Source organism: Centruroides sculpturatus, unplaced genomic scaffold (genome assembly GCF_000671375.1).
Source record: "Centruroides sculpturatus isolate CEXI.00-Female unplaced genomic scaffold, Cexi_2.0 scaffold377, whole genome shotgun sequence".
NCBI classification, from domain to species: domain Eukaryota; kingdom Metazoa; phylum Arthropoda; class Arachnida; order Scorpiones; family Buthidae; genus Centruroides; species Centruroides sculpturatus.
Window position 1 is genome coordinate 268,351 of NW_019384711.1, and position 21,888 is coordinate 290,238.

A 21,888-nucleotide genomic window follows, 5' to 3' on the forward strand; every position below is an offset into this window, starting at 1 on the left:
TTCCTTCGAAAACGAGTATATATGAGAATAAAATGTTTAATTCGGTTAAAAATCATATTTTAATCGTGAAAATTAAAACAGCCAAATAAAACACTTTTTGTCTAGTTGCTTTTCACAGGTGAAATGTTACCTCTCCGTTATTTTGAATCTAAAGTAACTGGTTACAACAGAAAGTATGATGGATAGTCGACACGATCGGAAGAAAAAAACAAAAAAATTTCAAAATAACTATAAACCACGTGTTTAAACATCAACCAAATTTAAAAACATCACTAAGAATTATAAACGCTATAATTGGTTAAATACTGTGCGACGTCACCGATTGATAACCAATAACACAAAACAATAAAGTCGATCGATGAATTTTAAAGTTTATTAAAAAATGTCATTAAATTGTGTTTAATTATTGTTAATAGGACGAATATTTTTACGATATTGGACGTTTTAAACTTAGGAAGCGCCTAAAGAAAGGATTTAATTCGGAAATGTACAATAATGTTAATGTGGGAGGAGAATTCTTATCTAATCCTGTCTGCCATTGGTGGTTGACATGAGTGGCAACGGACATATCAACCTATGCGAAGAAGGTTGTTAGAGGGCGCTGTGTCTCGATGAAGTAGTTAGAAGGAAGGTTTTCGGTTGATGGTGTAAGTGGTCAATGTTCCTCGAAGTTGAAATTATAGTTGTTCCTGTTTCATGTGCAATATCATCACTGTGTTAGCATAAGTCATAATCCTTACTGTAAGTACCTTATGACTGCTTAACGTTATACGGGTCGATATGACAGCGAAGCTTGCTTTAACAGACTCATCCTAAGCCTAACAGAACGTGAAGTTTTTATTAAGATTTGTCTTCTCTGTTGTTTTTTTAAGCGCTAGAATCTATTTAAGGATAAAATCGTAAGGGTTAATCTGGCCAGATGCAAAATAAAGATACTCCCTTCCATTAGCACTCGAAGAGTGTTTGTCGAACTACGTCCACATGCGGAACATTGATAGTCACAAATGGCATCTGCTTTTCCAGATATGAGACCAGATCATGCTATATATTGCCAGATATGTCTTCAAGCACCCGACGAGCCCAAAGTTTTGCCTTGTTACCATACTATATGTGGCAGATGTTACGAACAATACGCAGGTAGCGCCGATTCCATGACGGGAAGTTATAGATGCCCAAAATGTAACGAAAGTGTCTTGCAAACACTAGGTGATGAACAGAGTCTCGATGGATTGCATCCACCCTTTTATATTAACGACATCTTAGATGTAGTCAAAGAAGACTTTGAAAATGGCTATTCTAATAACAACATGTGTACCTCATGTGATGATGGAAACACTGCTTCTGCGAGATGTATAGATTGTAAGGAAGCACTTTGTGAAAATTGTTTGATGGCTCATCAGCGAGTTCGTCTCACTAAAGATCACAATATCACCAGAGTGGATGATACTGGCATCAAATATGCAGAAACAAAATATTCCCCTCCCTCTCTGCCTGCCATCAATGAACGTAAACCTGTTCCTTGTGAATTTCACAAAACTAGTATCATCTGCTTGTATTGTGAGCAATGTAACGAGGCCCTGTGTCGAGAATGCACCATGAGATCTCACAGGGGTCATACGGTTTCCTATCTGGAAGAGATACTGAATGCCTGTAAGAAGCTTATTTCTGGTAAATGTAAAGATTTGAAAATGGAATCTCATGTTATAGATGAGAGCATAGAGATGGCGCAACGCATGTCTGAACGAATAGATCTTAAAATCCAAGCTGTGTCCAAGGAAATTCGTGCTACAATAAGACGACATATGAATGCATTGGAAGAGAGAGAAAGGGAACTACTTCGAAGAGTGGAAAAAATAAGGCAAGTTAAAGTTCATACTATACAGCTTCAAATAGATGAATTAAAAGTGTATAAAACAAAAATGAATAATCTAATAGACTATACAGAACAAAGTTTAGATAATCTTGTTGATGTGGATTTTATAAAACTTAGAGATAACTTTGTAAGTCAAGTAGGTGAGATCAAGCAGCAACATCATAATCTTTTGAAACCCTGTGAAGATGATAATATTTTGTTTACACCACCCGATACAGCTTTACTTACTGCTATTGGTTCCTTGGGTTTTATTACTAGTAATGCCTTTGCTCCACGTTCTACAGCATCTGGCGTTGGATTAAAAAGAGCTTTATGTGGTCGAGTAGCCAGTTTCACTGTTCATGCCAAAGATCATTTGGGAGATCCTCGACTTGTTGGTGGAGATTCTATTAATGCTATAGTTCAAACTCCAAAAGGAGTAGCAACAAGAGCAGAAGTTTCTGATCGACAGAATGGTACCTATATTGTTTCATACAGTCCTGAAATTGAAGGTCAACACATCATATCTGTTATGATGCGTGGCATGCACATTCATCAGAGTCCATTTACAATAATTGCAAGATCAGGTAGAAATTACAGCTCAGTTGGAAATGTTCTTTTCACATTTGGCGGAGAGGGAGAAGGAGATGGGCAGCTGTGTCGACCGTGGGGAGTTTGCACAGATAAGGATGGCCACATAATAGTTGCAGATCGTAGTAATAATCGAATTCAGGTTTTTAATCCAGATGGAAGCTTTAAGCATAAATTTGGATCTCCAGGTTCTCGACCAGGACAATTTGACCGACCGGCAGGAGTTGCTGCAGATTCTCAAAGTCGTATTATTGTAGCAGATAAAGACAATCATCGTATACAGGTCTTCAGCTTTGAAGGTATGTTTTTATTAAAATTTGGAGAAAAAGGCAGCAAAAATGGACAGTTTAATTATCCTTGGGATGTAGCTGTCAACAGTGAGTCCCAAATTTTGGTATCTGACACTAGAAATCATCGAATTCAGCTATTTGGGCCAGATGGTACCTACCTTAACAAATATGGATTTGAAGGCTCTCTATGGAAACACTTTGATTCTCCAAGGGGCGTTGCATTTGACACAGAAGGTCACGTGGTTGTAACAGATTTCAACAATCATCGCCTATTGGTTATTCAACCAGATTTTCAGTCTGCACGGTTTCTAGGAAATGAAGGTTCCGGAAATGGCCAGTTTCTTCGACCTCAAGGAATAGCAGTGGATGCAGAGGGTCACATCATAGTTGCCGATTCAAGAAATCATCGCATACAGATTTTCCACCCAAATGGTTCCTTCATGTGCAAGTTTGGAACACCTGGTAATGGTCAAGGACAGATGGATCGACCGTCAGGAGTTTGTGTTTCACCAGATGGATTTATCATTATTGTTGACTTTGGCAACAATCGGGTCCAGGTATTCTGAAAATTGCCTCTTATTTGCCTCAAGCCTTTATAAGATGCACATGTTGTAAACATACCTCAGCATCTAAGGCAATATTTCAAATCCTAACCAGTAGCAACTTTATATAGCTCAGGGATTTCTAGGTATGTACCATTTGTTGATATATATGAGTTGAGGGTTAATGTTAACATACCTAAGAGGTTTTTCATTGTTTTAAGTGTCTGACAGTTCCTGTACTTGATTCTTTAGAGAAAGGCTATTGCCAAATAAGATGTGATGTATTGATATCCTGTTTTTTGTGGTCATAGGTAAAATAGTGTGATACGAGGTGATCTACCTCATTTGTGGTTGTCTATTTGCCGAGACACCACATTTCTACCTCACTCAGTTAACGAATGTTTCCTCCTTGGGAGGAAACAGGGAATCAAATCCTAACTGTTTTATTATTTTTGTGCTGCTAATTGTCAAATGTTAATGCACTTTTGTCCTATTGTTTTTAAGTGTAATTGATGATTTTTTTAAATTTCAATTTCATTTTTGTAGTTTTGAGATGTCAAAAGTGCTCAGCCATTAATAATAGTGATATTTGTGAGAAATCAATGAAATACAATTTACCTCTAGTAGCATAAAGATTTAAGTATGTTATGTTAAAAAATATAGATTATATATATATATATACTTTAACTCTGTGAGGATATGACCAAATTTAGAAAATTTGAATGATGTATTTGGAATTTAATAGTTGATGCATGGAATTTTTATGAACAGAGCAACAGTATTAGAGATGAGGCGTATTTTCCTCCTTTCCTATTTGGAGAGAAAGAAAGAATTCCTCATCTAGTGCAGGAAGTTTTCATTTCTAATTTCTCGATCATGCTTAAATATTGAGTCAACTGTAGTTTTTAGAGTACAAGATGATCTTGTAAAATTGGTGAGTTCCAACAACCTTCAGGTTGTCAGCAATCAAAATCACTCTAAAGTAAGTCTTTTCCTTCCAAAGAAAAATCATATATATGTCAAACAGATAGTGTATTGTAGCCAGGAAAAAACTAAGCTGAGAAAGCTCATAGAGCTTGTAGTACCTGTCTCAGACCTGAATATATTAACAAATTAGATAACAGTACAACCTTTGTGGAAAATATCATTTTGGTGATATTACCTGGAGTAAAACTTCCTCATCAGTATTTGTGTCCCAACATCTACATTCTACCTGACTTCTGCTCAAAGTGCTATGTGTTGGACGCCTAGGTATCCTGGGTCTTGCTTTTAAAGCCAAACAGAAGGCAGGCCACAAGGCCTTTAATAAATAATAAAAAAAAAGACATCATCCTTTAATAATAGTTAACTGCATCCTCAGGATTGTAGAATTAAAAAAACACTGTTTCCATACTTAAAAAATACCGTATGACGGTTATATCAGTTTGCACGTCAGCTCTAATCCGTCATATACATATAGTGGGTGGGGTGTTTTTTTAATTTTTATTAGGGAAATTTCTTAAAAATATTCGAACTGAGATTGCTTGTAGAGTAGTTGTGTCATTACCAGATGGCGACTCGACTTGGGAGACGAACGGTTGTTTACTAGTAGCCAGGAATTAGTCTCAGGTGCACTTACTCCACGTCGTCTCCAAACCTGGCAGTCGAGTGGCGCACTGTAATACGCAGCTAACTCAGCTTGACACAACAATGAGTTTTGCCTTTCTCGCCTGCCTCTGTTCGCTCTACACAATATTTAGTTTAAGACTTCGGTTTTTAGTGTCAAGATCATGACTGAAGTAACGTCAACGCTATTGAATTACGGCAAACACCTAACAAAAACTAGTCATAAATTTCCGTGCGTTGATCTAAATACGAAAAAGTTCCCAAAAATGAACAGTTCCTTGCACGTGAAATTTAATCTTTTTTTTTTAACTATTAAAGCTTCCTATTATTTTTGTTGTGAGTAGATATTTTATATATGGTTCGGAACCGTATGGGCATAGAAAAAAGTTATTAATAAGTTTATTCTCAAAGTAAAAAAGTGGCTGCAAAGTATTAATACATCACCCAAGGCAGCAAGCGTTAACTTCAGTCATGGGGTATATCGAGCCTTAAAAAAAGAATTAGGGCCAATAGGGATACACATACTATAAATAACAAAAATGGTAAATGATTTTTAAAATTTCACTTTCCTATAAAGTATACGGCCAGCGACGTGTGTACGAAAATCTCCAATCAAAATTCATAGTTATATATGTATGTGTGTGTTTCTATTGTCTTAAGTGTTGTATGCCTGCTCTGTTCATTCCAAGTCATCCTAAACTAGTATTTACGGCAAGGTTTTTTAATTATATCGCTTCTCAGTATTACAATTTTTGGGTTGTGAACCCGAATTAATCTCATTCCAGTCACTCGTTAAGAGGAGGTGTAATATTTTTAATTTTTTAGTTCGTTCGTTCCGTCTTACGAACCAACCAATTGTTTTACGTGCCGACTGCTACCAAGTCTCGCCAGTCATTATTTCTCAGGGATTTATTGTCAAATGTGTAAAAAAATAGCTCGTGCCAAGAAACACACATTCCCTTCCAAGATGGAAGCATTGATCAACGCCTTCAGAACTGGAAAAATCCCTTTCTTACTTCCCCCTGTTTACGTTCACCGTATACTTCCTTCGTCCCTCTTCTTACAATTTGTACTATTTCCGAGAAAAAAAGGAGGCCCGGGGAGACTCTACCATGTAAACTTTTGCCCCTCCCCATCAACTTGTTTTTGCCTTAGTGTACTTCCCTTCTCTCAAGCCCAACGGCACTCGCTTGCTTTAGCTGTTGCTGTTTGGTTGTGAAAGAGAAAGCGTTTCGAAAGCATACCATATATAAAGGAAATTTTCGCTATCAAGACATGTAGAACAGGTAAACGTTCCAGATAAATTCTAGGTTCAGAATGCGCACATGATAGTGTGTTCCAAAGACCGCATACATTCCTAATTAAGCAGTACTTGAATGATGGGTGTTCACGAGAATGGAAAAATTTATATATCTGCATTTTTGTTTTTTGTGTGGAGGTGACTGAAATAAAAAAATCATACGGGTCTTTTTTGTGAAATGTGAACGGGATACCCCTCCATCTCGATGTACAAAATAAAATATTCGGGAGTAAAAACTATAATAAAATTACGGAGTTGTGAACGAGTGGAGGGGCCTTCCTGGGTTGTAATTGATGTAAGGTTTTTTGTGTACCTGCTTCTGTGGTCAAAACAAATAAAAATGTTCTAGATAACTATTGCCTTCATGAATATTTAATTCGACAACAACACTAACTATGAAAGAAATTTTTTTTTTCGTTAGCATAAGGCAACGAAGTAAAAACTTTTCTTCGGAGTCGAAAAATTGTAAATAGTTTCAGCGATAACAACGGTTTTCGATAACTTATTTTGCACACTTTACTCCATTTCTATTGTCTTTGAAGTTCGGTGTCTACGCTTATCGATTCCGAAAAGCAATTGTTTCGTATCAGTTACGTCACAAGTGGATATATTGTATAAACATCAAAATTTCGACCGATGCAACAACGCTTTACAGTTTAAAGATTTACATAACCTGGCGTAAATATGTCGATAAATTTTCCTGGTTAAAAAAATTATTTTATTAAAGAAACGTCTTACGATCTATTTGTTGACGAAATACAAATGGATTAAATTCAAAATATGGATTTTAAAACGATTACGTTCAGCCCAAACCTATTATTCGGCTGTAATGTAAATTTGATACTCTTACATAAATAAAAATATCACCCGAAGGTAATTTTAATACGCTGGCAATTGTTGATTTTGATCGTTTGATATAATCGCAAATATAGTTTGATAAAAAAAACTAGTAAATGTCATTAAGTCTACGATTAAAAGTTTTTTCAGTGGATTTGATCTGTTAATCTGTGTTATATAAATTTGCTCTCAATGTTAAAGCTATTTTTAAAGTAGCTAAATTATCGATTAAGATCGTTCATAGAATAGAATATTACGCAAAATACTTAAAAAAGAGGAGATATCTTTAAAATTTTCCGAGTTTCTCCTAAAGAAAAAATCAAGTTAATATAGTTTTTTTTAAGTGCAAGTTATAAATTCACAAATAGCAGTGTTCTGTAAACACTTAAAAACAACTTTTAGTTTTAAATATTAGCGAAAAGGCCATTAGTGTTGTACGTTTTTGTAAAATGTGATCTCAAATTGTAGAAAATCAAAATTAAGGGGGGGGAACTATCCTTGAGTAAGATATTAATTTTTTTAACTTGAGTTAAATTTTGTTGTTTAATATTTATATTTAATAAATATTTATAATTGATATATGAAAGTTTTTAAAAAAACAGCTCATTTCCTATTTGCTTATAAATATATTATTATTAGTATAATTTTTAAGGAATTCAAACAAATGATCCTGTGCATTATAAACATTACATATTTAAAAAATATACAAGCATACATTACTTTTTAGATGTTATTAGCATACGAAGCATTTATAATTGATATCTTATTAATTTTTAAAGTGTTCAGTTGTAAATTTGTTACTACCTATACATAATAAACACTTGTAGTAATCGACATTAAACACACAACTAGTGTTTAAATATTATTGCGTGCGGGTATACATTAAACAATAAACTCTGAAGGGTTTTTAAATTTATCAACCTCTAGACTGATACGTCTTGTATAACAATTTATTGTCAGTTTGTAATTAATGTTACCGTATAGATGTGTTAAAGGGACAAGTAACAATTGTGATCGTGGCCCCATTAATAATAGCAAAGTTTCGAGTCATTCACAAGCATTTTTTTCTATTGAACAATGATTGTGCTATTTTTAAAACATCCTTGTTTACTAGCAAAACAGAACACGTTAGATTTTCAACAAAAATCTGCGTAAACATGTTAAAAAATTCGAGAAGGCCCCCGATGAAATTATTTTTTTATTTGACAAAAAAAATACATATAAAAATCTGGAAAGGAGATTTAAGTGTTACAATTGGGTGAAGGAGTCTTGTTATTGTTACCGAATGGGTGTAGCATATTTTTTTACCTTCTAAAAAAGTTGGAGAAATATTACTTGAGTAAATTTATGGGTGGAAAATCTGATTGGTCGTGTTTACTGCGGTTGCAGACAGATTCGGGTAAAGTAAAGGTGGATCCGTTGTGGATTAGGCTACAACCCTCCAGCATCGTTGCCATAGTAACCGTTTACCATAACTGGACCTACTAGATAGAAAGCTCAATAGAAGGTAGGCCAGCTATAGGGTGGATGTGGCCATATTTGAAGCGATCGAAATATATCTTGCTACTTGGATACCGCCGAGATATTTGCTTAACGTCAAAAAAGTTACATATTTAGATAATGCAGAAGTTTATCACAAATTAAGTCGATATATAACCCGCACGAATCCTTTTACAAAGAGAGAGAGATAGAAAAATGCATTTCATTCGCGATTCTAATCCTCTCGTCACTCGTTAACGTGTGTTAAACGTTAGAAAAAATAAATTTACTCATTTACATCGCAAAAGTTATTTTTTACCTCTTACATTGATATAAAAGAATTAAAAATTATGATAGAATATAGTTATGAAATAAAGATCTATTAGACTATATAAATGAATCGTTTCATATTATTAAAAAATAAAAAAAAATGTGCAACATATCTGATTTCTCTTGTTAAAGTTCAATATTTGAACTTTTCAATGAAAAAAAAAATTAGAAGAAAGTTTTCTTATATTCATGCACTGTCCTTGATAACAAATATTTGTTTCTCACTTGAAAGCAAAAGCGATAATAATTATAATAATTGGATTTTTTTAAACCAAGAAGTTTAGACAAATTCATTTCAAGATGACCACCAGTTAAAATTTTAATCTGCTTAATATAAAAAAATTTGTTTTTATGTAAAGGAGTAAAGAATGTCTAATTTTATTTTTTGTGAAAGTTTTNCAGTTCTTCAAAACTAGATAAATTTTCATTGTTAATATTTCTCAATGCTATATTTTATTGAAGTTTGCAATAAACATTTTGATTTATATGTAAACTTATATTTGCTTGTCATTTCAATTTGCATTAAAATTGTGACAAATGCATAGTCATCTGCAATTATTCAGACTTCAAGCCTATATTAAATTAAAAATGATTTTTTTGAAACTGCTTCAACATCTTCAATAATTTTATCTCCAGATAGATTCTATACTATATATAGAGAATCCTCATTTACAGGTAAATGAGAAATAAACATGGATAATTTTATTTCATCTGTGCTTACTTTGGTTTATAATTGCAAATAATCTTATCTTAAAACTATCATTTAGAAGCATTTGTAATATTTCAATTAATGATATTGAAAACATAGTAAAGAATTTTATTAATATGCTTCTTGCATATTAAATATAGTGATATTCTTTTTGGTTTCAATGAATTGCATATTTTATATTATTAATTCTCATTATTTGTATTAAATTAAATAATCAAAGACAAAGGATAATAATTTTATTATTAATCTGATTTATGTTATGTGAGTATATCAATAATATCTGATTAATTAAATAACTACATATTGTATATTTAATAGAAAATCCAAATAATAACAAAAAATTTAAATTTCCCATATATTTCAAATGGACAATGAGTAGATAGTTACATTTATCTTATTAAATGTAGAATTATATACAGTACAGAATAATTTGGTTATACAAAATAATGGAAATACTGTTATTAACTTTGTATAATAAAATATAATAATTCAGATATTTTTAATGCGTATTATTATACGCATTAAAAATAACAGACAGACAATTTCAGAAATATAAACTCTGCAAATGCATTTTTCGTTAATAACATATTCTTTATTATGATAATTATAAATTAATAGCTTAATTTAATATTTTATTACAGTTCTTTTTTAACATTAGAAAACATGAAAATAAATAATGTAATAAAAATTTATATTACACTTATTGTAATTAATGTAATTATGCAATTGTTACTGATTTAAATTATATTATTGTATAAATATTTCTTCACATAGTTTTTATTTTTTATTATTTTTGTATTAATAGAAAAGTATTTTGCATCATACAAAAATAATAGCAACAGCTCTGCATGAACATCATTATGTATTCTGAAAATATGTAAAAAAATTTAAATTGCATTTTAAGCTAATATTTTTTTTCCACTGATTTTACTAATTGTAAAAACTTGGATTACTTATATTGATTACAGTATAACATTTATAAGCTATTACAGTTGTAAGTAAAGTTGTCAGAAATTTTACATAATTGCTAGAATAAAATGAAATTTATAATATAGATATTACAAATATTGAAAAACTAATTTAAAATGAAAATATTTATTAATTCTTCTTAACAATAAAAAATGTATTTGCAATCTTTTAAATATTATGATTATGCAATTTTTAAAGAAAGTAGAGATGATATGTAATACAGTATATCATACATATTAATTTTTGTTATATTTCATTACTGACTTCACAAAACATGTAGTTTGTATCAATAATACAGTAACAATCATTTTGTTTTCTATGTAAATAATATATATAAAGCAAAATGATGACAATGTTCTTTCTTTTTCATTGTCAATTTAAAATTAACTTTGAATTATTGCAGAATTTATGAATACTAAGTTTTTACTACTTTCTGAGGATTATAATATAAATATATATATATATATATATATATATGCATGCATATACATTTTGAGTTTTACCATAAATTATTGTCATACAATAATCATGTATGTCCAAAAGTGAGCATAATCATCTGATCCATAGATAGAGTAAAAATAAACCAAAACTTTTATGCTGTTTATTTTAACATTTCCAGAAAATCAAAATATTAAGATTATAGTTGAATATTTCATTTAAAAAGTACAAGTTTATGCAAAATATGCAAACTCCATAAATACGGCTGTAGCATGGCATTGTTTTTGTTGTGGTTTAACCATTGAGGACAGTACTGTTTTACTGTTTGATACTGACAGTAATAATGCTACAAAGACTCCATACAGACAATTTTATGAAAGGAAGAGTTATTGGAAGGCCATAAGCAGGCCTGTCACAGATGTGCCCAGGATTCTGAATGTGTCGCAGAGTATCATATTCAGACTTTGGGCTAGATTTCAAAGAACTGATGTTGGATGTCAGCCAGAAAGTGGAAGTTCATGAGTTATCATCTCAGCAGGACTGCTATTTGATATTAACAGTGTGTTGTAATGGAAGAATATCTGATAGGCAGTTCTGTAGAGCTGTCTATAGCTGCTGGTGTTACAGTTTCAGAACAAACTGTCTTTGGGAGGCTTTAGGCTTTTTGCCAGACACTCAATATACTGCATTCATTGACCTTTGTGCACAGAAGAGCCTATTTAAGATGGTATAAGAACTTTGCCCAACATTGCCATTCATTCAATGTTCTGTTCACTAACAAGTTTAGGTACAGTGTACAGAATTATTCTCAGATTAGGATCTGGAGAGAATTGGGATACTGATATAGTTCTATGATCATTGTGGATAGAAACCAGTTTGGATTTGGTAGTTTGGAGTGGCATTATTTTTAATGGTCACATTGTGCTTTGTATTTTTTGCAATGGTGCCATTGTTTCAAGAAGGTAGAGGTGAGATTTTGGAACCCTGTGTGAGACTATTCTGAGGAGCTATGAGTACAGATTTCATATTTACAGATGATAATGTCCATGCACATAGGGCTGTATTTATTACACACAAGATTATTAGACTTACTATTGCACAAGATATTCACTGCATGGAATATAAATTTAAATTAAATCTACTTAAAACTAACTTTTCATTATTGCAGACTTTAAATTAACTTAAGATTTAAATCTAAATTAAATTGACTAATTCTAACTAGAAATTTAAATCTAAAGCTAGATCTAAATTCCATAGATGTAGAATTTAGGGCAGTGGTTCCTTTAAATGTGGTCATAATCTCCCAGGGAGTACGGAGAGGTTTTACACAATAAAACAAAAAAGCCATATTAACAGATTTATTTTGTATTTACAACGAAAACTTATTGTGAAATGTGCTTGTTTCTCAGCAACTACTTTCTCAAATTTGGGCTCTCCATTTGAAACACACAATTAATTCATTTTCAAGTTCAAGGCAATTTCTTGCTTTTGCTTTGATGGCAGTTGTCGATGAAAAACTTTTTTTTGCAGAGATATGAGGTTGCAAATGGTATCGTAATTGTAGAAAGAGGGAGATATCAATAGGAAAGAAACACAAAGTAATAGGGGGGTCACAAGCAAAAATCTCATCCAAAAGGGTGTTGTGGCTTCAAAAAATTTGGAAATCCTTGATCTAGGAAGACAAGTTATATCCTGTCAGCCTTCACTAAAAATACTCCAGCAGAAACTTCAAGATGCTCTTGTTCAAGTATGGACTTTGTTCCTGACAGAGCTGATATACATTATAATCAGCATGAGCAATTGCTGTGTAGTGTATTGTGTGTGTAGGAGGCATCCACCTGTCATATTGTTTTCTGTGAAATAGATGTATGAAAATGCTTAATACTTTTTTGTTTGTAGTTTGATATAAATAAAGTTTTGCTTTAAATTGTTTTGTTGCATAAAGAATACAATGTTCTGTTTGTTAGGTTTCACTCTATTTTGATCAGTGGTTGCTAAGATTATGGTTATGTTTATTTTTGGATATAAGTGTATTATACACATGTACAGTGTGCAAATGTGTATAATATATAAAAATTTATTAAATTGGGAAAATTGAACATTTTAACTAATAAGTTTCAGAGATTGATGGCTCCATTTAAAATCAGGAAAAAACAAAAATGTTAAAATCATGAGTCACAATTTTTTATTGATATTTTATCAATAAAACTGCAATCTTTTAAATATTATGATTATGCAATTTTTAAAGAAAGTAGAGATGATATGTAATACAGTATATCATACATATTAATTTTTGTTATATTTCATTACTGACTTCACAAAACATGTAGTTTGTATCAATAATACAGTAACAATCATTTTGTTTTCTATGTAAATAATATATATAAAGCAAAATGATGACAATGTTCTTTCTTTTTCATTGTCAATTTAAAATTAACTTTGAATTATTGCAGAATTTATGAATACTAAGTTTTTACTACTTTCTGAGGATTATAATATAAATATATATATATATATATATATATATATGCATGCATATACATTTTGAGTTTTACCATAAATTATTGTCATACAATAATCATGTATGTCCAAAAGTGAGCATAATCATCTGATCCATAGATAGAGTAAAAATAAACCAAAACTTTTATGCTGTTTATTTTAACATTTCCAGAAAATCAAAATATTAAGATTATAGTTGAATATTTCATTTAAAAAGTACAAGTTTATGCAAAATATGCAAACTCCATAAATACGGCTGTAGCATGGCATTGTTTTTGTTGTGGTTTAACCATTGAGGACAGTACTGTTTTACTGTTTGATACTGACAGTAATAATGCTACAAAGACTCCATACAGACAATTTTATGAAAGGAAGAGTTATTGGAAGGCCATAAGCAGGCCTGTCACAGATGTGCCCAGGATTCTGAATGTGTCGCAGAGTATCATATTCAGACTTTGGGCTAGATTTCAAAGAACTGATGTTGGATGTCAGCCAGAAAGTGGAAGTTCATGAGTTATCATCTCAGCAGGACTGCTATTTGATATTAACAGTGTGTTGTAATGGAAGAATATCTGATAGGCAGTTCTGTAGAGCTGTCTATAGCTGCTGGTGTTACAGTTTCAGAACAAACTGTCTTTGGGAGGCTTTAGGCTTTTTGCCAGACACTCAATATACTGCATTCATTGACCTTTGTGCACAGAAGAGCCTATTTAAGATGGTATAAGAACTTTGCCCAACATTGCCATTCATTCAATGTTCTGTTCACTAACAAGTTTAGGTACAGTGTACAGAATTATTCTCAGATTAGGATCTGGAGAGAATTGGGATACTGATATAGTTCTATGATCATTGTGGATAGAAACCAGTTTGGATTTGGTAGTTTGGAGTGGCATTATTTTTAATGGTCACATTGTGCTTTGTATTTTTTGCAATGGTGCCATTGTTTCAAGAAGGTAGAGGTGAGATTTTGGAACCCTGTGTGAGACTATTCTGAGGAGCTATGAGTACAGATTTCATATTTACAGATGATAATGTCCATGCACATAGGGCTGTATTTATTACACACAAGATTATTAGACTTACTATTGCACAAGATATTCACTGCATGGAATATAAATTTAAATTAAATCTACTTAAAACTAACTTTTCATTATTGCAGACTTTAAATTAACTTAAGATTTAAATCTAAATTAAATTGACTAATTCTAACTAGAAATTTAAATCTAAAGCTAGATCTAAATTCCATAGATGTAGAATTTAGGGCAGTGGTTCCTTTAAATGTGGTCATAATCTCCCAGGGAGTACGGAGAGGTTTTACACAATAAAACAAAAAAGCCATATTAACAGATTTATTTTGTATTTACAACGAAAACTTATTGTGAAATGTGCTTGTTTCTCAGCAACTACTTTCTCAAATTTGGGCTCTCCATTTGAAACACACAATTAATTCATTTTCAAGTTCAAGGCAATTTCTTGCTTTTGCTTTGATGGCAGTTGTCGATGAAAAACTTTTTTTTGCAGAGATATGAGGTTGCAAATGGTATCGTAATTGTAGAAAGAGGGAGATATCAATAGGAAAGAAACACAAAGTAATAGGGGGGTCACAAGCAAAAATCTCATCCAAAAGGGTGTTGTGGCTTCAAAAAATTTGGAAATCCTTGATCTAGGAAGACAAGTTATATCCTGTCAGCCTTCACTAAAAATACTCCAGCAGAAACTTCAAGATGCTCTTGTTCAAGTATGGACTTTGTTCCTGACAGAGCTGATATACATTATAATCAGCATGAGCAATTGCTGTGTAGTGTATTGTGTGTGTAGGAGGCATCCACCTGTCATATTGTTTTCTGTGAAATAGATGTATGAAAATGCTTAATACTTTTTTGTTTGTAGTTTGATATAAATAAAGTTTTGCTTTAAATTGTTTTGTTGCATAAAGAATACAATGTTCTGTTTGTTAGGTTTCACTCTATTTTGATCAGTGGTTGCTAAGATTATGGTTATGTTTATTTTTGGATATAAGTGTATTATACACATGTACAGTGTGCAAATGTGTATAATATATAAAAATTTATTAAATTGGGAAAATTGAACATTTTAACTAATAAGTTTCAGAGATTGATGGCTCCATTTAAAATCAGGAAAAAACAAAAATGTTAAAATCATGAGTCACAATTTTTTATTGATATTTTATCAATAAAACTGTGACTCCTAAGATTTTAACTTTTTTGTTTTTTCTCTTATATTACTTTGTTTATATTTTTTAAATATTTTAAAAATTTAGTTTTTCAACACTACACTTCAATATAANTTAAAAAAAATGTTGTAAAAATCATTATTTAAAATGTTTTTCGTTACGTAAAAAAGACGACTAGTTTAATGAATTATTTATATAAAATAATATATTTTTAATAATATTTCATTATTTCAAATATTGCAGTTATTTACAAATCAGAGTTCAGTTATTTACATTTTTAAATTATGTTTATTTTAAAAATAATCAATACAACGATTGAATTTCTTGCTTATAAATTATTTAGATTTTTATTTTTATTTTTGTCTTTTTATAACAATAAAAGTTTATCGCATTATTTAAAAAGTTTATTATAATGCTGTGCCTCCATCTGGTGACATTTATTAGAAATGCAATATTCCAATTCAAAATATTAATACGCATGTAATGAAATCACTGATGTCAGAAGTATAAATAATAATAGTTTTATTTATTCTTAGTGATAAAAGAAATTACAATTTTTAAAATTATAAATTAGAATTATAATAAAAGACAAACTAATACAGTAAACAATTTAATGGTGTGTCCATCTGGTGGCTTAGAAAGCACTTACAAATTAAATTTTCAAGTGTTAAAAAATAAAATATTTTACACTTTTATTTCTTAAAAATTTATAATTAGTTAAAAGACAAAAAATATTTTTTTTAACTGATACATTTAAATAATTATTAAGATAGTAAAATTGTATGAAAATGCTTTCCCGTTAAACGTATATCGTATATATTTATATATATAAACTGTACAAACTATCACATAAATGGCCTATTTTACGCGCTATCTTCGAACAAGATAAGAGCTGCAAATAAGTCCGATTGCAACAAAATTGATGGATCTGCCCGAGGGTAAAAGCTGCCAATGTCCAAAGATTGATCAATTCGTCCGAACTGTCGCACGATATAATTATACAGAAGAGACGAGTGAAGTATTCCTCGACTGTAATTATACTTCCACATAATGGTGAACCTTACAGAATATCTCACCTAAAAATTTTCTATGGGCAATATACGTTTTTCTAAACCATAAATCATATTTAATAATATAAAAAATTTAATTTAATCGCTAAAATAAAAGAAGATAAACATTCTTCTTTTAAATTCGCTTTAATTATTTAAAATTAATTTGAGTTATAGAATTTAATAATCATAGATTTAGGCAAAAACTGAAGAAAAGTTAGTATTTATATAAAAATGATGACGTGTCAACGTTTTTTATTTTTATTAATTACAGTAATTCGATTAAATGACGTAAGCCGAAGACAGTTTATAGTGGGGTAATTATCCCATTTTTCAGTTCTATCCTTTAGGCTATTGTTACAAAATAACACGTGTTTTCATCAACAGCATTGCTCTTAATTTACATACGTAAATGCATCAATATTAGTTTTTATAATAATAATTTACGCATAATAACCTTATACAATTCAGTAATTTATATAATAATAATAATACAACGATAGTTGTTAAAAAGGGAGTTTATTGCACACTTTTATCCGTATATTAATTATTTAATGGTTTATTTGCCAACTTATTGTTACAATAAATATGAAAAATAAAAAAAAGTTATATATTTAACTCATTAAAATAAAAATATTGTAAAATTGGCAATAGTGAATGAAAATCGAATTTATTACTATTATTATTATTATTATTTAAAATATTGATTTGTAATGATGATAATTTTAATTAAAGGCAATTGAATCATACTGTTTGATTGGGTTGTTTAATTGAATCTTTCAAACGATTGAATAATTAAATATTATAATATTAAATATTTAAAAGTAGAAATTTATATGATTTATTAATACACTGTACAAATTTGCTAACAAAATATTCTTATCAAACATTTTATCGATAAATAAAACAAAGTCTGTACGATTGCTACGTAAATTTCACGTCATTCTTTAAAATTTTTCATTGTGTAAATGAAGTAGTCCTAATGACGTAAAAATGTATATTATCCCAACCAATTGAACAGCCTAATATTATCAAAATAGATCGAAAAAAGCGTATCCAGTTAGTTTATAAGTTATAATCTTTACGAAGAGAAATTTGTAAAATTTAATATAATAATAATTCGATAAAACACACAAACACATACACACCTATACATAAACAAACAAACTTACTTTCTACCGTATTAAAATATTGTTTATTATTGTTAAACAACAAATAGAAACGAAGCAAATATTTGCTTCGTTTCTATTTAATCAGTCAAAAAATTAAAATTATAATAAAAAATACAAATTTATATCAACTCCTCTTGAATGATTAAATAATCATTCAGGAAAATAACATGTAAGAAATAGGAGTTGATATAAATTTGTATTTTTTATTTTTCTAAATAATCGATTAATGTATGTATTTTTAATTAAAAATATATAATTAACAGTGTTGTCGTTATTTTAATTATTATACATTTATTCAATTTACATTACATATTTTGTGTAATAAATCCTAATTAAGTAATTAATTACAATAACTAATTAATTAAATAATCTTTGTGATAACTACTGTGTATTAAATAACGCAGACCGTGTTACGACGCACGTTTTACAAATCCCCGTTTTACGACTGGTATAAATATATATTATGACGTTAAAAGGCCATTTTTTGGTCAAATATCGTGAGGTAATTAAAAATGTATTCTCTATTTATAACATTGAGCTGATGCGACGTAGAGCGACTCGCTTTACGACTGTTTTATGGGAATTAATTAGAGTATAAATTAAAATTTACTATTCAAGTTATGAAAATAACATATTTCCATTTTTCAAGGCTTTTATCACAGAATAACTCAATTAATTACATATTATATTGTTACTAAAACTAATGGATAAGCTATTTTTCAGTCTATTATTTAGGTACAAAATGGCAACTTACATAACACTATTACAGAAAATATTGATTGATAACAATTAAAACATTAAAAATTAGAATTTCTTAAAGTATTTTTAGGCTATAATTTCTCAATTTCTATGCACAACAGATCATTCTCGTATTTCCAGAATATAACTATTTTCCTGTACAGAATTGGATTTGTGTACACTGTACAGTATTGAACACAAATCTCAACTTGTCAAAAGATTTTAGCACTTCAAAAAAACGATCTTATTTAGACTCCTTTTTGTCACTTTCTTTGTATGCATTTATGGCCAATTATCGTGTGATGATGTATAAAAAGTATGGCAATAAAGATTTTTTTAAGATAAAACGGTAATTTGTTACAGTAAAAGAGTTGAGCGTATGCGAAAAAGCAGTTTATAATTTTGCAACAGAAGTTATAAGAAAAATACAATTTTAAAGAAAAGGATGTAAAAATAAAATTTATTATAAAAAATTGCAATGCTTTATTTGCTAAGAATACGACCAGTAACCCATATTTATAGAAAATATTTTGAATCACTTCGCCAAATGTCAATGGCGTTGATCAAAATTTTCTAAAATAATTTTAATTTTATTTGAAAGTACGGACTCCATGATTTCAAATTTCATTTGTTTAGTATATCCAAGCGCAATAAATTGAGTAATCAGTTTAAAATATTAAATACAAATACCATATTTATACTAATAAACATTGCGCTATGACTTTATTTAGTTTCCGACTATTAGTCTCTTTCTGTTCTATGGGAATTGGGTACAATAAATAGCTTAATTACGGCAAAAAATATTTTTTTTTTTAACTGATACATTTAAATAATTATTGATAGTAAAATTGTATGAACAACGGCTTTTCCGTTAAACGTATATCGTATATATTTATATATATAAACTGTACAAACTATCACATAAATGGCCTATTTTACGCGCTATCTTCGAACAAGATAAGAGCTGCAAATAAGTCCGATTGCAACAAAATTGATGGATCTGCCCGAGGGTAAAAGCTGCCAATGTCCAAAGATTGATCAATTCGTCCGAACTGTCGCACGATATAATTATACAGAAGAGACGAGTGAAGTATTCCTCGACTGTAATTATACTTCCACATAATGGTGAACCTTACAGAATATCTCACCTAAAAATTTTCTATGGGCAATATACGTTTTTCTAAACCATAAATCATATTTAATAATATAAAAAATTTAATTTAATCGCTAAAATAAAAGAAGATAAACATTCTTCTTTTAAATTCGCTTTAATTATTTAAAATTAATTTGAGTTATAGAATTTAATAATCATAGATTTAGGCAAAAACTGAAGAAAAGTTAGTATTTATATAAAAATGATGACGTGTCAACGTTTTTTATTTTTATTAATTACAGTAATTCGATTAAATGACGTAAGCCGAAGACAGTTTATAGTGGGGTAATTATCCCATTTTTCAGTTCTATCCTTTAGGCTATTGTTACAAAATAACACGTGTTTTCATCAACAGCATTGCTCTTAATTTACATACGTAAATGCATCAATATTAGTTTTTATAATAATAATTTACGCATAATAACCTTATACAATTCAGTAATTTATATAATAATAATAATACAACGATAGTTGTTAAAAAGGGAGTTTATTGCACACTTTTATCCGTATATTAATTATTTAATAGTTTATTTGCCAACTTATTGTTACAATAAATATGAAAAATAAAAAAAAGTTATATATTTAACTCATTAANATCTGAGTAACATAATAGAGGATATTATTCTCTATTATTTATAGAGAAACATATTCATGCAGAAAAACCAATGTGGGTGAGTTGTGTTGTTATAGTCTATTTCATAAAATAACATTACATACAATTCCATGAAACCTTATAAACTTGTATTATAATATCAATATTTTATAATGGTACATTAAAAGTATTTTGATTGGTTTAAGTTTAACAATTTGAGAGTTAGCTCACTTTTTATATGTAAGTTTTATTCTATAAATTGTTTTATAATATGGATCGTATGAATTTTGGAAAATAAGAAAAATAGTTGATAAAAAGTTTTCCCAAACTTAACAATTTTAAGCTTTTGCATGTTTTTAAATTAAAATGTCAGACTCTCATTTGAAATTATTATCAATTGAAATATTAATTGTTTATATCAGGTACAAAGTTATAAAGAAAGTTATGAACATGTGTAAATTGTATTATTTTACTTGATTTAACTGAACAAATACTATAAAATTTTATAGAATAATATGATAAATTAAAGATAGCAAAAAATAAAGGTAAAGTTTTTGAAATTGGTTGAAAGTAATTCTTCAAATATGTGAAGAAAAGAATTTTGCAAAAACATTTTAATTCTGAGTCATTGTCAATAGAAATTATGGTTCTATGAATTGCAAAAAATGACTTACTAATTGATTTTTAATATATGAAATAGTTAAACAAATGAGACACAAACATACAGTGCTGATGTTATTAGCATTAGTATTGCATAGAATATAGATGTGGCATAAAAATGTCCACACAAAGACAATATTAAGTTTTCTTCATATCCAGGGAAATATATAAATACCCTATAAAATTAATGTTACTTTTACTAACAGAAAATAAAACCCTTAAGACTTTTTTTTCTTAATAAAGAAACATAGGTACGTATTTCATTTGTTTAAAAAACTGGCTAAAGGAGCCCACTATACCTCCAGGCTTCATACAAGCTCTTGATAGTTTTACTGATATTGTAATATAATATTAGAAAAAGTAGTTAAGTTATATGCAATGTTAAACTCAGAAAATTTGTCTTATCCACTTAATTTTTTAGTTTGATCATAATAATTTTAAGCTAACTACAAATAAACATTTTTAAAAACAAAAGGTAAAGGTAATATTATGCAGAGTAGAAAAAAGTCTAGCATAGAACATTAGATTGATTTAAAGATTAGATTGATAAGACACTGCATTTATAAATATAAAATTATGATTATTTGTTTGTATTATCTTAGATATAACATAGAGTTTTAATGTGAATCTTTCTATTGTGAAAAACAATGTCAAAAATACTTTTACAAATTTTTGATGAATTTATTTATTTTAATTTATTACATCCTTAGTAAAATGATCATTTCATCATTTTTAAATGATATCAAGTAATATGTCTGAAGTGATTTTTGGACAGTTTCAAATGGTCCAAGGCATATCACTTGATTTCAACTTATGAAATTATTACAGGTGATATCATGATATCATACCATGTAATTTGAAACTGTCCAAAAATCATCTCAGACATGAT

General features: G+C 29.5%; 1 protein-coding gene across 1 annotated transcript; it reads left to right on the forward strand.

The window, feature by feature from the left end:
• The first annotated feature begins 435 nt into the window (after positions 1-435).
• On the forward strand, positions 436-6,533 carry LOC111627828 (E3 ubiquitin-protein ligase TRIM71-like). The gene has a single exon (XM_023371477.1). It carries the CDS (start codon positions 1,005-1,007, stop codon positions 3,297-3,299), a length of 2,295 nt encoding a protein of 764 aa, XP_023227245.1. The 5' UTR covers positions 436-1,004; the 3' UTR covers positions 3,300-6,533.
• Positions 6,534-21,888: the final 15,355 nt, after the last annotated feature.